The sequence below is a fragment of the Tursiops truncatus genome, chromosome 7 (assembly GCF_011762595.2).
Source record: "Tursiops truncatus isolate mTurTru1 chromosome 7, mTurTru1.mat.Y, whole genome shotgun sequence".
Lineage (NCBI taxonomy): Eukaryota > Metazoa > Chordata > Mammalia > Artiodactyla > Delphinidae > Tursiops > Tursiops truncatus.
This window is the reverse complement of record NC_047040.1, coordinates 50,154,657-50,173,614: the sequence shown is the minus strand read 5'-3', so window position 1 is coordinate 50,173,614 and position 18,958 is coordinate 50,154,657. Positions and strand designations below refer to the sequence as shown.

The 18,958-nt window shown below is 36.1% G+C and overlaps 1 protein-coding gene across 1 annotated transcript in view; it reads right to left on the bottom strand.

Annotated features, from left to right (window-relative positions):
• Nucleotides 1-18,958, bottom strand: part of NCKAP1 (NCK associated protein 1) — a 104,911-nt gene that overhangs the window by 64,647 nt on the left and 21,306 nt on the right. Inside the window, exons 3-6 of the mRNA XM_019931564.3 lie at nt 4,947-5,039; nt 4,690-4,746; nt 3,819-3,961; nt 3,641-3,731 (exon numbers count right to left, since the gene is read on the bottom strand). Coding sequence (XP_019787123.1) covers nt 3,641-3,731; nt 3,819-3,961; nt 4,690-4,746; nt 4,947-5,039 — 384 coding nt within the window. The remainder of the gene's footprint in view (nt 1-3,640; nt 3,732-3,818; nt 3,962-4,689; nt 4,747-4,946; nt 5,040-18,958) is intronic.

Here is an 18,958-nt window from a genome sequence, read left to right as displayed (position 1 = left end):
TATTCAACATAGTTTTGGAAGTTTTAGCCACAGCAATCAGAGAAGAAAAGGAAATAAAAGGAATCCAAATCGGAAAAGAAGAAGTAAAGCTGTCACTGTTTGCAGATGACATGATCCTATACATAGAGAACCCTAAAGATGCTACCAGAAAACTACTAGAGCTAATCAATGAATTTGGTAAAGTGGCAGGATACAAAATTAATGCACAGAAATCTCTGGCATTCCTATATACTAATGATGAAAAATCTGAAAGTGAAATCAAGAAAACACTCCCATTTACCATTGCAACAAAAAGAATAAAATATCTAGGAATAAACCTACCTAAGGAGACAAAAGATCTGTATGCAGAAAATTATAAGACACTGATGAAAGAAATTAAAGATGATACAAATAGATGGAGAGATATACCATGTTCTTGGATTGGAAGAATCAACATTGTGAAAATGACTCTACTACCGAAAGCAATCTATAGATTCAATGCAATCCCTATCAAACTACCACTGGCATTTTTCACAGAACTAGAACAAAAAATTTTGCAATTTGTATGGAAACACAAAAGACCCCGAATAGCCAAAGCAATCTTGAGAACGAAAGAAGGAACTGGAGGAATCAGGCTCCCAGACTTCAGACTATACTACAAAGCTACAGTTATCAAAACGGTATGGTACTGGCACAAAAACAGAAAGATAGATCAATGGAACAGGATAGAAAGCCCAGAGATAAACCCATGCACATATGGTCACCTTATCTTTGACAAAGGAGGCAGAAATGTACCGTGGAGAAAGGACAGCCTATTCAATAAGTGGTGCTGGGAAAACTGGACAGCTACATGTAAAAGTATGAAGTTAGATCACTCCCTAACACCATACACAAAAATAAGCTCAAAATGGATTAAAGACCTAAATGTAAGGCCAGAAACTATCAAACTCTTAGAGGAAAACATAGGCAGAACACTCTATGACATAAATCACAGCAAGATTCTTTCTGACCCACCTCCTAGAGTAATGGAAATAAAAACAAGAGTAAACAAATGGGACCTAATGAAACTTAAAAGCTTTTGCGCAGCAAAGGAAACCATAAAGAAGACCAAAAGACAACCCTCAGAATGGGAGAAAATATTTGCAAATGAAGCAACTGACAAAGGATTGATCTCCAAAATTTATAAGCAGCTCATGCAGCTTAATAACAAAAAAACAAACAACCCAATCCAAAAATGGGCAGAAGACCTAAATAGACATTTCTCCAAAGAAGATATACAGAGTGCCAACAAACACATGAAAGAATGCTCAACATCACTAATCATGAGAGAAATGCAAATCAAAACTACAATGAGATATCATCTCACACCAGTCAGAATGGCTATCATCAAAAAATCTAGAAACAATAAATGCTGGAGAGGGTGTGGAGAAAAGGGAACCCTCTTACACTGTTGGTGGGAATGTAAATTGATACAGCCACTGTGGAGAACAGTATGGAGGTTCCTTAAAAAGCTACAAATAGAACTACCATATGACCCAGCAATCCCACTACTGGGCATATACCCTGAGAAAACCATAATTCAAAAAGAGTCATGTACCAAAATGTTCATTGCAGCTCTATTTACAATAGCCCAGAGATGGAAACAACCTAAGTGTCCATCATCGGATGAATGGATAAAGAAGATGTGGCACATATATACAATGGAATATTACTCAGCCATAAAAAGAGACGAAATTGAGCTATTTGTAATGAGGTGGATAGACCTAGAGTCTGTCATACAGAGTGAAGTAAGTCAGAAAGAGAGAGACAAATACCGTATGCTAACACATATATATGGAATTTAAAAAAAAAATGTCATGAAAAACCTAGGGGTGAAACAGGAATAAAGACACAGACTTACTAGAGAATGGACTTGAGGCTATGGGGAGGGGGAAGTGTAAACGGTGACAAAGCGATAAAGAGGCATGGACATATATACACTACCAAACGTAAGGTAGATAGCTAGTGGGAAGCAGCCGCATAGCACAGGGAGATCAGCTCGGTGCTTTGTGACCGCCTGGAGGGGTGGGATAGGGAGGGTGGGAGGGAGGGAGACGCAAGCGGGAAGAGATATGGGAATATATGTATATATATAACTGATTCATTTTATTGTGAAGCTGAAACTAACATACCATTGTAAAGCAATTATACTCCAATAAAGATGTTAAAAAAAAAAAAAAAAATCAGAGAGACAGACAACAATGATCTGCTCAGCACTTTGAGGAATCCTGGCACTTTCATCTACAATGCTGATTTTTACTTCAAAACTAATGTCATCTACTAGCCTCTTTCAAACTAATGATTCAACTAACTCCAAGACATTAAACCTACATAAATTTGTAGATATAATACAGCTATGCAAAGAAATTAAACTGGAAATGCATCTTCAGAATTTTCATGGGAGTAAGAAAACTGAAGGAAAATTCTTGCTGTCAACTGTATGTCAAAAAAAAAGCATAGATTCATACAAAATACTGTATTACTAAGAAGTCTAACTCCGGGCTTCCCTGGTGGCACCATGGTTAAGAATCCTCCTGCCAAGGCAGGGGACATGGGTTCGAGCCCTGGTCTGGGAAGATCCCACATGCCGTGGAACAACTAAGCCTGTGCACCACAACTACTGAGCCTGCGCTCTAGAGCCCGCAAGCCACAACTAGTGAGTCCATGTGTCACAACTACTGAAGCCTGCGTGCCTAGAGCTTGTGCTCTGCAACGAGAAGCCACTGCAATGAGAAGCCCATGCACCGCAACGAAGAGTAGCCCCCACTCGCCACAACTAGAGAAAGCCCGCGCACAGCAACAAAGACCCAACGCAGCCAAAAATAAAATAAATAAATTAAAAAAAAAATTCTAACTCTCATCATTCAAAGAGAACAATGGGCCAAGATTCTAATATCCTGGGTTTTAGCTCTAGTTTTGCCACTATTGCTACCAAATGGCTTACTTCATCATATCACTTCTCCAGCCTCAATTTCCTTATCTATAAATAATGAGGATACCTGTAAATTTCCTTGATGTGCTTAGGAACTAGCCCTCCCTCAGAGAAGCCATAAAGGCAAGACTCTAAACCAAAACTATTTCATTAAGAACTAGTTTTTTAATATACCATAAAAGACAGACATGCCAAATTATCACAAAACTCCTGTAGTATTTCTCTCATTAAGAGGCTATATTATAATAATATAGCTAAAATTTATTAAATACTATGTACCTAAATACTCTTTACAAAGTAACTCATTTAATACTGCACTTTTACAGGTAAGAAAACTGAGGTACACTGAAGTTGGTTAAGTAACTTGCCCAATATTACACTGTAATTGGCAGAGTTGGGATTAGAACCCAAGCAATCTGATACAAATATAGACATTCTCAAATACTAAACTTCACTATATACACTATATTGAACCTAAAAACTACAATGGATCAATATATTCCTGAATCTCTATTCACTATTCTGAATCTAATTAATGAGTTCTCTGGTTCACAATTAGATAAAACCATGCATAACTATTATTCACATCTCATTATAATTTTCTTTCTTAAAAGTAGTTTATCACTCTAACTATCCACCCTTAAGCTATCTCATATGCCTATTGAAGCACCCCTAAAAACCAGCTCTTACCTTGCTATGGGGTACAAATTCTTCCATCATCTTCTTTAAAGGGTTTTCATAATCCACAATCATCTGACCAAGACGTGGGTATTCTCGGTCACTTAAAACAGACATATCAAATATCACTGAGTTGTAAGCCATAAAATTAATTGGGAATTTCACACAGATTTTTATAATGCAGGTTTACCTTGCTCCATGGGTCATTTCATGCGCATAGTTGTATAACCCAATGATTGCCTTCCTTTCTTCAATTCGAGACAGCAGTATCATTAGTGTTGTATATGTTATGATCAAATCTAAGTAGTTCTTCGTTAAATCAAAGTTTACAGTCTAGGGGGAAAAAACCATTAAGTTCAACTCCTTCCTATTCCACAAACTTTTAAGCACACACACAAAAATCTTCATGGCAGCTACTGAAAGCTAATAATTTTCTATAGTTATTTGTTTTATCCCCATTTCTGAAATTCTATCTAATTCCTTTCACCAAAAACATGCCTATAATTTTGGAGTTATAGATAATAGTTTTGTGCTTGTGACACAATTTTATGGCTGAAACAGAGTCTGTGATCACCCTATTCAAACTGCTAACAGTTTAAAAGAATAACCAAAACCAGAAAAATAATAAACATGAAAGCAAATCTCACTAAGCAAGAAAAAAGGAGTATTAAATAAATAAATAGGTTCACCATTAAGTCAGTGGAGACGTTTTTCACTTTGACTTCCTATATCTAGAAATTGACTTATCAAGAAAGATTTTTATCAAGTATGCTTTTTATAGAGAAAAGGATTATTTGTGTAACCTTTTAAAATTGGGCCTATTAAAATACTAAAATTAACAACTATTTCCAAATATGTACAAGATTTATATTCAATGACAATCAAATAAACAAGTGAAAATACAGTATAACTCCTTACCTTAAAAAATACAAGCCAAATTAACAATGCTGAAACTTTATATACTAATCATTTACATTTTCTCTAAAGAAAAGCATTTGATCCCCTTAGTTCTACTAGAAACAGACAGAAGAATTGGAAATTTTTCTGAAAATAATACTTACAATATCAAAGAAGACTTGGCAAACATCAATAGTATTCAGCAATTCACAAACATGGTCCTGAAAATAAAAGTTTATTTAAACCTTTTACCTATATGTATACTACTAAATTCAGAAAACACACACAAATAAAATGTATTTTGAATTTTTGTTCTAGAAGAATTCTAATTTTATTATCTACAAGTGACAGAACAATTTATATGATTAACAAATATCAATCTATCTCTGAAATGTTAAATTCTATACATTAAAATACATACCTTAAATTCCATAACATCTACAAATGTGAAGTAATATAATGCCAGATTTTTCAGAATCTCTGATTTTTCTTTCTGTAGTTGTGCAAGCTGTTGCTGTGAAAACAAAATTAGAATGCATTGTTTACAGAGAACAAAATTATTTAGTTTTACTACAAACTATCTTCTTTTATGATTGCTAAATGGAAGCACAAGCTTTTAGGACAATATTTCTAGATGATTAAGGCTCTTTTAAAAAACCAAAATACTTGAGACAGCAACTGCTAATAGTGACCAGCAACTGACATTGTGAGGCTATAAAACGAATCAAAGCAGATTAGTACCAAACTGCACTACTATTAAGGAAAATTGGAAAGTGTTAGGAAAAAATAATTATCAAATGAACTCTTTAAAAAAACTAAAAACAACTCATGAGCATGACCACATTACTAGAAGTGGGAGAAAAGAAGGTGAAAAACATTATAACTTACACTACAAAAAAACAATATGCTTTATAAATTTGGAACTTACCAAAAAGAACATCCAGGCAAAGCCACGTTACGCATGCAAAATAAAATGTAGATACAAACATAAAATACAGTAACGGTTCCCTGACCAGATCCACAAAACACAATAATACATTAAAGAAAAGCAAAAACCAAAACAACAAAAAAGATATGAGAAAGAAGCAAAACTAGAGTTAAGACACTGGTAAACATATGAAGAAGGAAATGTGAATACAAAAGACAAATATTATTTCAATCAACTGTATTATTAAATTTACAAAAGTCCTAAGTTTTCTCTTTAAAACAACTATTAATATAATTTCTGAAAGAATCCAGCCATATTTAACATCATATATCATAAGTCTGCCAGAATTCCGGAAAAACATCTAGAACCTATCTGATACTCTGAATGTAGTCTACAGAATAGAAACTTCCACATCTTCCACTTCTGTTAGAAGAGCAGAATCTCAGGCCCACCTAAAACCTACCAAATCAGAATCTGCCATTTAACAAGATACCCAGGTGATCTGAATGCACATTAAATATAAAATAATTCACCTAGAACATGAGAAAACCAGAAAATATGAGAAAGTGCTTCAAAATATCAAACTTGCTATCAAAGCCCATACAGTTTTGAGGCCCTCAATCAGTTCTTAAACTTACACCTACACAGGAGTGTTGGGGGAGAGGTGCCTCTACACATAATTGTATTGAACCATTATGATAAGTCAGAAAATTTACAATAGTGAGCATAACATCAGGAGATTAAAAAAACTATTAAAAGACTATTTAAAAAGCAGCAAGCACAGGGGCTTCCCTGGTGGCGCAGTGGTTGAGAGTCCGCCTGCCGATGCAGGGGACGCAGGTTCGTGCCCCAGTCTGGGAAGATCCCACATGCCGCAGAGGGGCTGGGCCCGTGAGCCATGGCCGCTGAGCCTGCGCGTCCGGAGCCTGTGCTCCGCAATGGGAGAGGCCACAACAGTGAGAGGCCCACGTACAGCAAAAACCAAACCAAACCAAACCAAAACAAAACAAAACAAAAAACAGCAAGCACAGCATTCTGGTAGACCCAACTATTGTAAAGTGCCCTAGACACGGCAGTCCCTGAGGACATGTAAAAAAGTGTAAACGAAGTATCTCTACTTCCCCTATATGCCAGGCAAACTGAGACATATACTTATAGTGATGTATGTAACCGTTCTAACTTTATCTGTGGTAGTAGTTGACTTTATTTTGAATATATGTTTCAAAACAATTCTACGTTTATAAGCACACTTTTAATCATTACCACTCACAACATCAAGCAGACACCTTTTTAAATGACTCTGTTTCCTCTGTTACCTTGTTCAATAACATTAAACACAATTGACGTCTTAATCCTTTCCCCTACTTTTCAGTACTTTAAATTTGAACTTTGCAAGGTAACAGGTGAAAGTAAACTCGTAATATAATAGGATAAAAAGCAAAAGTATAATTTGGTTGCTACTGGGTTAATTATTAACAGTGCCTCCTTTCAATTTCAGTGTCTTACTTTGGACAAAAAATGACACAGTCACCATCTTATTATGGGCCTTAAGGATCTTTTATACAAATTCTCATTTTGCATATTAAGAAGCTAATGCTCACAGAACTTAAAAGAATCTTCCCAAGGTTATATAACTACTTAATATGACAAGGCCAGGATTAAAAATTTCATATCCATGCTCCTGATAGTGTTCTTTCTACCATTCCACATGCCCCCCCATCTTCCTTTTTAATAGTAAAATCTCATTATGGTCTCAATTTCTCATTCAATTTTATTCCCCCCCAAATTGTATGTAACTAGCCTCTACACTGGCTAAAACAAATTTACTGAACTAAAGGATATCTAAATTCAAAATAACTACTCAAGTTTTTAAGACCCTACATAATTTGGTCCTAATTTACCTTTCCAATCTAAATTTCCCCTACATCCATTCACACACTATACAGAGTAGCCAAAACAAACTATTCACTATTTTCTACACACATCTCATGTTTTCTTTACTGTTTTCTCTCTTGAGATGTCCAAATTCCACCACTCACGTATGTCCAAATCCTACTACTCCTAAACTACTCAATTTAAATGTTGACTTTCAAGAAAACATCCCTGATTGAACTTTTTCCCTCAATGCAAATAACATCTCCCTACTCTAAATGTGTATAATTTCTAATAATATCACTTTCTACCTTATATCAGTTACCTGCAACACTATGAGACAGTGTATCAAACTCCACAGCCCATATCAAACAGCTCTGCACATAAAGAAGTACACAATATAAACATCTATCAGATGAGTGATTAGGACAATATTAAAAAACCTTTATATGTCAGCGTCAGATGACATGTTTTAGCAAGTGACACCCACCTCTTACTGTGAAATCACAGCTAAATGACTTAACCTCTCAAGAGTCTAATACCCCCATTATCAAAATGGGAGCTGATGTGGGCAGTTTAGCCAAGATAATATACATGAGAACACTTTACAGTGCCTGGCACCCAGAAGCTGCTCATTAAATATTAAGTGAATAACAGAAGATGCTCACAGACCACTTCTCCAAAATAAGCAAGAATAAAGCTGTTTTAAATAATCCCAATACTACTCATAGTACTTCTAATAAGACCTGATATTTAACTGAGCATGCTCTCTTTGCCAGGCAGTGTTCCAAATAACATACAAGTATTTCACAAAATTCCCTCAATGTCTCTACATATAGTTACAATTATGTTCCTTATTTAATGAAAATAAATTCCATAAAGCTCTGCATGAAAGTTCAACTATAACAACAAAGAATAAAAGTGTCTACAACTCCTGGGCTTCAACTGAAAAAAAATGCTCCTATTTTAGTTTTTAAAGTGAAGTAGAGCAGACACTATCAAAAAGTATTTAACTTCTAGGTTCAACAACCAGAACAAGTTTTTTTCCCATTATCTCTTTGTTTTATAGTAAATAAAAAGTAGGAAATGGTTTAAGAATATAGATCAGTAACAGATTGTTTGATCCTACAGAACAGAACATTAGAAAAGTACAATTTTGAGAAATGATTCTATCAATATTCGCTAACACTTTAAAAGCATATAATGGATACATGGGTTAACTATATGAGCAAAATATCTGTACAATGCTTTCATTAAAGCTTCTGACTGTGGAACATTATTCTTAAAATTTAAGTAAAATGTGTAGAAACAAAATAAACAGGATAAATAGCCATGCAGATCACAAAATAAGATCATATCTTTGCAATGAAAAATCTTGGTAATTAATCTTTGTACAATTAAGAAGCATTTTCTACACAAAATATAAGTATCTAAAAAACTGATTGAAATTTAGTATTTACTAGCTTTCATTCTTTCAAAGAAAAGATACTAGCAAATTACAATAAGGAACCAATGACTAAGAGAGCTAACTCAGATTTTCAACATAAAGGAAAGTGACTGAAGTCCTTTATTCACCCATTTCAAATATTCTTTCATCATCGAAACTGCTTATGCATAATAAATTATTTTTCTTGACCTAAACTATGCTAGTATTTTGTTCCTCTTAAAAAACAACCAAGTACAGAAATTTGGTTCAGGGAAGGCTTTGTTCAATTTCTTAGTATGATATTCTAAATCAGGCTTTTCTTTCTTTTTTATTTAATTTTATTATTATTTATTTTGGGGGGGCTAAGTTGGGTCTTCATTGCTGCATGCAGGCTATCCCTAGTTGCAGTGAGCAGGGGCTACTCTTTGTTGCGGTGCACGGGCTTCTCATTGTGGTGGCTTCTCTTGTGCGGAGCATGGGCTCTAGGCCCGGGGGCTTCAGTAGTTGCAGTGCAAGGGCTCAGTACTTGTGCCTTGCATGCTCTAGAGCGCAGGCTCAGTAGTTGTGGCACATGGGCTTAGTTGCGCCATGGCATGTGGGATCCTCCCGGACCAGGGCTCGAACCCGTGTCCCCTGCATTGGCAGGCGGATTCCCAACCACTGTGCCACCAGGGAAGTCCCTAAACCAGGCTTTTTAAAATAAGAGTGCTGAGAGGCTATTTGTGTAAACCTCTTTTTTTTTTTTTTTTTTTTTTTTTTGCGGTACGCGGGCCTCTCACTGTTGTGGCCTCTCCCGTTGCGGAGCACAGGCTCCGGATGCGCAGGCTCAGCGGCCATGGCTCATGGGCCTAGCCACTCCGCGGCATGTGGGATCTTCCCGGACCGGGGCACGAACCCGTGTCCCCTGCATTGACAGGCGGACTCTCAACCACTGCAGCACCAGGGAAGCCCATAAACCTCTTTTAAGGAACTGTCCAGCCACCACTCTACTCATCAACACTCATGTGGACTACTAACTACTAACTGATCTCTGTACTTCTGCTCTTGCCTCTTCAGTCTTCTCCATATAGTGGCAGGAGAGTGGACATTATAAGGTAACACACTACCCTGAAGAGATGATTCCAATGAAGGTTATACAAGATATTAACACTGGATGAAGAGTATACGTGAACTCACTGTATTATTTTTGTTTTAGTCTAATATTATTTCAAAATAAAGGGTTTTAAAAAAATTTTTAATAAGTTTCCCATCACACTTAAAATACAAAGTCTCTTACCAATGTCTCAGAATAAAATTTGAATAGGACCCCTGCCTGTCTCTACAACTTCATCTCCCCTCATGCTCCTCCAGCCTCTCACAGTAGTTGTCATACTGGTCTCCGTGCTATGTTCATCAAATAAATTCACCAAGGTTGGTCCCACCTCTGAGCCTTTGCACTTGCTCTTTATCATGTCTGGAATGCTCTTCTCTACTTCTTCACATAGCTCAATCCTTCACTTCACTTCTCTTCAGAGAAGCCATTGTTGTGCACTTACCTAAAATAGTCTTCTCACCCACGTTACTCTCTTACTCCTCATCCTGCTTTCTATTTCTTCCTACCACTTATCTCCAAATAAAAGTACGTATTTATTCACTTTAGTTGTTTGTTGTCTAACATCCTAACTTGAATTGAGATTCCACAGAGGAAAGGAGGTTTGTATTATTTCATGCTCTTGTATCCAAGGTCTAGATACTAGCACACAGTAGATGCACTTTAAATGAATAAATAAATGATCTTCAAGTTTCTCAACGTAAGTCATAGAATCAACTTTTAAATTGTACTAATTATCAATGAATGCAATATCAGGTATCAATTCATGTCTCAAATGAGTTTATGTATCCTAACACGGAGTGGTAATTTAATCCCTTGAATAAATCCCTGTTGGATAAAATACTTCATTATGTCCTTACAGGATAAGAAATGAGAAACATTTAAAGAAAATGACATATTCATATCAAATATAAGCAAATCTCCTAAGATTATATGAAAATCCAAATTAACACAAAGATTAGTCATTTTAAAAAAGGTTCACGGGACCTTGTTGAACTTTCATTTTATTATATACAAATGATTCTACTGGCATTCAATATTTCATAAATGCATTTTTCTGAGCAAAAGGTAGTAAATAAATTTTAGGGAAAGTTATCCTAACACTTGCCTAGTAAATAAGCATTACTGAATGTTTAATATTTGTTACTAAACTAAATCCTCACCACAACTTTGCAAGGTTCATTTTTTAAATTGTGGTAAAACATAACAAAGTCTACCAATATAGCCATATTTTATAAGTGTGCAGTTCACACGTACAAATATATCTGCATTGCTGTGCAACCATCACCCCGCCTATCTCCAGAATTTTTTTCATCTTCCCAGTCATGGTATATTTTTATCCTCATTTTCCAGATATAGAAACAGACTAGAAAAGGGTTAAGATGTTAATCCAGGTCAATCAGATTTCAAAGTTCAAAACACCTCTTCAATACACTTTAAAATTCAAGTTGCCACACCATGACAAAAGTAGTATAGGGATAAGCAAAGCTAAGGCTATTTTCTTCTCAGAAAATACTTCTATTTAATTGTAGCTTCATCAATCTCACAGATTGAAGCTTCTAAGAACTCTAATTCAACCTCTTCATTTTATATACTAAAGTGATCTTTTTCAAGTTTATATTGCTGTCATCTGTTCAAATTAATTCTGAAAAGCAAAGAGTTTTGTTTTTTAAAGAACAGAAAGGCAAAAAAAAATTAAAGGTTTTATGCATGCCTCTTTGCAATAGGACTTTACTGTTCCTCTCATCAAGAGATGTAGTTTATTTTTCCACCCTTACAATCCCAGCTGGCCTTGTGACTTGCTTTGACCAAGAGAAAGCAGCGGAAATGATACTCTTAACTTACAAGGCCTTATAACTTCACATTTTGTTCTTTTTTGGAACACTGTCCTAAAGTGTCATGTGTGAGAAAGCTAACATATCCCACAGAAAGGAAGGTTCCACATCCTCTATCCCAACAGGCCCCATGCCCCAACCACCCACCAGATGAACGCAGCTGTGACCTAAGGCTGGTGAGACCAGCAGAGGAACTGCCCAATCAACCCCAGAATATGAAATGAGTTGTTGTTGTTTTAAGTCCATTAAGATTTGGGGTGGTCTGTTAGGCAGCACTCGGTAACTGAAACAAAGATTAATAAAAAGTTCAATAAAAGAAATTAAAATAATCTCTATTTCACCACCTGAGCACGTTAACTTGCACCAGGAAAAATCTTGGAAGTTTAAGATTTCTGGTCACAAGATGGTTAAATTAATGCAAACTAATGAAACTAATTTTATCATTAGTACTAGAAAAGCACTAAATATATGCCCCAGTATAGTGTGGTCAGTCAGATCTAACATCTTTGTATGAAAGATATCACACTGTATTAACGAAAATACAATTTACCTCATATAATGGTACCATTTTCCATTATGAATGAAAATGTAAATGAAGCTAGCCCCTTTACACTCAATTTTAATAATATTTTTTAAAAGTCTTTCAGATATGTGATTAGCTTGCTTTCACAACCTGGGTACAGCGAAATAAGTCAGGCTTTTCTTACTGATTAGATATCATAACTGTAATCAATTATACTGAGCTAATTATGTCAAGATGGCCTCAGGTGCTACTGACATGTGCAAGGTAACATGCCAACATTAAACAGTCCTTGCTGGCTATACTTTTTACTTTTTAAAGTTTTTATTTCTCTTCCTATCAATTACCATTTGCTCCTGATGAGAATACCCTTTAAGGTACAATGCATTAGAAAATATACGTGTTAACAATTTTACCTAAGCAAACTCAACAAGCTTGGGCACAGTGAGAACCAAAAAGCTTACTTCTGAATAAACTTCATTTTTTATAAACTACCATTTCTGGTTGCTCAAAATCATTTGTTTTTTACAGGTTTACTGAGGTATAATTTGTATACCATAAAATTCATCCATCAGAAGTGAACAATTAAATTATTTTAGTAAATCTACAGAGTTGTGCAACCACCAACCCTACCCAGTTTTAGAACATTTCCATTATCCCAAAAAGTTCCCTTGTGCCTATTTACAGTTAATCCCATTCTTACCCGCATCCCTAATAATTACTGATCTGCTTTCTGCCTCGATAAATTTGCTTTTTCCAGACACTCTCTATAAAATGAAATCAAATAATATATAAGCTTTCTACATCTAGCTTCTTTCATTTAGCCTAATGTTTCTGGAGTTCATCCATGCTATAACATGTATTGGTAGCTTGTTTCTTTTAATTGCTAAATAGTACTCCATTAACTGCATATACTACCAATTTACTTTATTCATCAGTTGATGGGCATTTGAATTATTTCCAGTTTTAAGCTCTTATGAACAATGAATGCTGCTATAAACATATCTATATGTGGACATGTAATGTACTTCCATTTTTCTTGAGCAGATTCCTACAAGTGGTATTGCTTCCTAGTTCCCAGATGTGATTCAGAGAGGCTTGTGATATGAAAAGTAACCTCTAAAAAGAGACAAGTTACTGTAATAATATTATTATTCATTTAGTTAACAATTATTTAGTTAACAATTATATTATTCATTTAGTCAACAAATACCCCAATATGATATTATATTGTCAGACACTGTTGGAAGAGCTGGGGATAAAACTATGAATAAAATGATGACCCTGCCCCTAAATGAGCATACAATCTAGTGAGGACTGTATATCTAGATATACAGGTAATTCTCACTTTTTTTAGATAACTATCCAGTTTTAGAATCTGGTTACACCACACTAACTTCTAAGTATAAGGTTCAAAGATGGTGAAAAACTACAATGATTAATTCCCACCTTCCCTTCAAGACAAAGACCCTCACCAATTTGTAATAACATGAAAGAGGTTTATAAAAACAACAACAACAACAAAAAAAAAACCCACACACAAAATAGTATGAGAAAGACCATAACAAGAAAGGTCAGAGCTTCTAAGGGTGGTGAAGATGAGAAACAAGACGGGGAAAATTAAAGGAGGGCCTAAAACTCAGAGAGCACTCAGGGATTATTTTTGTTAATTGATTACATACTAACAGAGAGTGGTGGCTCATATTAAATTACCTCAACCAGTAGGCCTGTAAAGAGGAATAAAGTTTATGCTTAGGCTGTCTTGACTTCTTTCTGGCCTTTTTGGACATCTGTTGTTCTTGGGAGATTTGGAGATAAGGTGAAGTGGCATCAGTGGAAGAATGCTTCCCACTTGATATCTCTAATACCCTCTTAATACCCTACCTTCATCAATTCTTTGAGCTTGGAGGGAGCTCCTATTCATTCACCCTACTATCTTTTTATTGAAATACAACCTCTCATGTTCGGTTTCCTCTTTTGGCCCATCATTATATTACTCCCTTGTAATATAATGGTCCTTCATTATATTACTCCCTTGTCCCCCTATCATAATTACCTGATAAAACCCACAGCAGGAGAAAGCCTATGTCTATGCTGACTCCATCTCAACCTGAATTCACAATCATTAAATATAACTGAGTAGCAACATTATGCCATTTTCACCATCAATTCACTCTCACACTCTCCTCAGTGATTATCCCACTCCTTCTCCTCTCTCTCAATAATTCCTCTTCAACTTGATTCTCAGCTTAATGCTAGCCTGAGCCCTAGGCTTATATATACAATTGGCTACTCAGCATCTCCACTCAGACTTCTAGCAGGTCTCTCAAACTTAACATAGCTAATATCAAGCTACTGAGTACTATCCCTTCTATACTCCCACCCCAAACCAGTTCCTCTTGCTTCTTCACTCCAGTAAATCTTGATATTTCCTCAATCCAAAAACCTTGGGGTCTTACATTTCTCACTGTCTCATATACCCCATACCCAATACATTGGCAAATACCATAGGCTCTGTCTTCAAAACATCCAAAATCTGAACATTTCTCACCTGTACCACCCTAGACCAAGCGACTATCAGCTCTCCTCTCAATGACTGCAAATTTCCTAACCAGTTTGTTTTTACTTCTGTTCCCCTGCAGACTATTTCTCAACCCAGCAACCACAGTGATCATAGGTATATCAATTCATTCCTCTACCACTCTTATCCAATAACATCTCTACTCAAGAGTAATTAGCCAAAGTCCTTACTATGTCCTAGAAAGCCATATCTCATCTGCTGACCCCTTCAATCACTGTCCTCATCTCCTACCACTATCTCCCAGCCCCTTTCCCCAATCACTCTGGTCTATTCATAATGGCCTACTTCCTGTTCCATGAACAAGATAGGCACACTCCCGCCTGAGCCTTTGCCACTGCTGCTCCCTCAGCACAGAAGGCTCCTCCCCCAGCTCACCTCACTTCCTCCTATCTTTAAATCTTTTGCTATATTGCCTCCTCCTCAGTAAGGCTTTCCCCAGGTCAAGTAAATTGGCATCTTCCCACTATCATTTTGTTCTTTTTAGAACTCAACTCTATGTGGCACTATGTGTTTTTCCGTTTGTTTGTTTGGGTTTTTTTTTTTTTTGGTCTATCTCTGCCCAGCAGAATGTAAGCTCTACAAAGCCCAGTGACTTGTTTATTTACTGCTGGATTCCCTCTCCCAGAACAGGACTTAGCTAATAGAAGGCACCTAGTAAATGTTTTAAATAAATAAATGAATAATAGAGAGGACTATGAGAACATACACAAGCAGCACTTAACCTAATTTGAAAGAGTTAGAAAAAGCTTCTCTGGAATGGTGACATCTAAGGATAGACCTGAAAGACAAGTAGAAATTATCCTAGTGAAAGAATATGGGAGAGAAAGATTGTTCTAGATAGGAAAAACAGCATAAACAAAAGACCCAGAGGCAAGAGAAAGAATGGCCATTTGTGCCATGAAAGTGTATACTCTCACAAAATAAAATATTTCTTTAAAAAATAAAGCAATTAAATCTACTTCCCCATTTTCTACATTCTATCCTACACCAGACAATGAGGACTAACACAGTATACTATCCTATATGTTCTTGGCCAAAGACCATTACTGTACATATTTAAAACATTTTTAGCCAAGATGAGTGAGTGCTAGGAAGAACAAAAGAAAATAAGTATTTTACAACATCTGTTATTCATTCCCTTATAGTTTCTTTTGCTGTCTTCAATTTTGGATCTTGGCAAATAACTTTTGATTTGACAACAGGTAAAACCGGACTGGCCATGAAAAACAATAAGATACCATGTCAAAGGTACTCAAAGGATAGCAGGTTAAAAGTGGCTAAAGACCCCTTCAAACAAATGACCAAGAAAATAAAAGCTAAAGATCAACAGGTGATTAGGTACTGGTAACACCCTTTGCTATTATGAAGGGAATCATTATCACCATTGCAGCCAAAGGGATTGGCTAACAACGTTTGGAAGATAGCTGAAAAACTGGCAAGATATAACTTCAGGAAATTTGAAGAAAATGGATAAATGATTGCAAATGGCAGGAATGCATCTCCTTGGGGACTATGCTATGAAACCCCAGTATAATGCTCATTGGCCATTTCATTTGCAGAAAAACTGACAGCATCCTTGAGCTAAAGAAGATATTACTGCAGTTTAGTATGATTAGAATATAGAGTGGGCAAGATTCACAACATAAGGTGATTTTAAAACAGATGTGTTTTGGGATCATAAGAACCACCCTTGGGAACATGACAAAAGCTGAAAAATACATTCACACAAGAACTCTGTACACAATTTCAGGGGATTTCCAAACTCTATGAAACTCAGTGTGAAAGTTCAGGTGAAAACCATTACACTCAGGACAATAAAGAGAAATATGTCCCAGGATGAGAGCTATGCAGCAGGCTTATGCAAATTATCCAGAGGGAAGTTAGAAGACAGAGGATTATAGGAAAGTGGGCTCCAGAAAAAAAAAAAGCTTACAGAAAGGTGGTATGATTATTAGACTGGATAAATTTTAAAATTCTATAAAGGCACTTAACTAATTCAAGAAAGTCAATATATCTATGTAACAAATTTAACTGTGAAATATTCTGGAAGAGAGAATCCATTTCACTTTGATAATAAATATATGATATTATGTATATAAAAAAACATATAATGTAAACATATTATATATTTGGACTTATAAGAATAAGTGCAAAGTGTGATAATGGAGTGCAGCAATGCAAACCTAACACTCAGGTCTTTATTAATTTTAATTTTTAGAATCAGCATATAATTCAATCTCAGAACACTTCATGATTACAGAACCAAAGGAAAGCATTAACAATTTTGACAACATGAAAGTATAAATGACCAAGGGTAAGGGTACAAATATAAAGAACTATATACTATTTAAAGTTTAAAAAGAAGTAACCAATGATCCAAAAATGTTAGCAAAAGAACTATCAAACATCAGGAAGAGGGGAGAGGGTAAATGAGGGGAGGAAACCTAATGAACTAAATCTTCATATTTTGTAGCAAAGAATTAATAGATCCTGTCTAAAGTTGGCAAATGAATATATAAAAGAATCAGCATATTCCTTATAGTTCTGGAGGTAACCTCCAGATACACTAAAAGCAGAAGTTCCCCCTGAGAAATATGACCAGGGTGGGAGAGAGTGGGGTAGGATTACATACACTCACTTTTCATCCTTAATTCTTCTAGACTATTCAATTCATTATCATGTATTCATGTTAGCATGGTAAAAATTAAAAATAAAAAGATTTAAACGTTTAGGTAGGTCATTAGGGCTGATGCAATTCCCTGCCATCACTTGACCTATTTCAAATACTTTTCAAATATATTAAAGGCTTAGTTGTTTCTTCTAGTGAGGGGTTCATTCTTATATTTACTTTCTTTATTCAAGGCAGAATTAAAGACTATTACATGTAGAAGAGATATTAACTAAATGTTGAAGATACATTTTTAAAAGAATATTGACACAAGTTAGTTCTCACTGTATTAAAATTTTTTGAATTTTGGTAAAGTTTAATTGGTCAAAACCAATATTTCTTTAAGTTGCCATTAGGATACACACACATACTTCTTCACAAAAGTACATCATCAAAACTGTTACAGGGCTTCCCTGGTGGCGCAGTGGTTGAGAGTCCGCCTGCCAATGCAGGGGACACGGGTTCGTGCCCCGATCCGGGAAGATCCCACATGCCGCGGAGCGGTCGGGCCCGTGAGCCATGGCCGCTGAGCCTGCGCGTCCGGAGCCTGTGCTCCACAATGGGAGAGGCCACATCAGTGAGAGGCCCGCGTACCGCAAAAAAACCCCACAAAACTCTGTTACAGGGCTTCACTGGCGGTGCAGTGGTTAAGAATCCACCTGCCAATGCAGGAGACACAGGTTCAAGCCCTGGTCCGGGAAGATCCCACATGCTGAGGAGCAACTAAGCCCACATGCCACAACTACTGAGGCTGCGTGCCTAGAGCCCCTGCTCTGCAACAAGAGAAGCCACTGCAATGAGAAGCCCACGCACTGCAACGAAGAGTAACCCCCACTTGCCGCAACTAGAGAAAGCCCAGGCGCAGCAACGAAGACCCAATGCAGCCAAAAATACATAAATAAAATAAAATAAATTTATATAAAAAAAGTTAAAGGGGTTTCCAAAGGTTCCAGTTTAGGTAACCAAGTGAATGGTGATGGCTCAAAACAGAGAACACAGAAGAGAAACAAAATGGAGGATAATCATGTATTCAACACTGGATACAATGTTTGATATTTAGCTTGTGGAGCTGTCCAAAGGGTAACTACAGATAGTATATTACTAGATAGTATACTATCTAGTATATTACTTAGTTGATAGTATATTACTTAGTTGAAGCCATGGAAGTAAAATGTTTTCATACATATATACTGCAGGGTGTGAAAAAAAAGGTCATTTAGAAATACCCACGTTGAAAGAGCTGCTAGAAGAAAAGCCAGTAAAGTAGACCAAAAAGTCAGAGAAGTAATATAAATAACAGCTTCCATTTTTCAAAAGTAATTTGTTACACAAATCTGCTAAGTGCTTTAGGAGATATTAAACTGCTTCTTAAGATTGGAATTATCACCATTTATTTATTTTTAATCTATTTTTAATTAGATTAATTAATCAATTTATTTAATTTCTGGCAGTGCTGGGTCTTCATTGCTGCGCGCGGGCTTTCTCTAGTTGCGGCAAGCAGGGGCTACTCTTC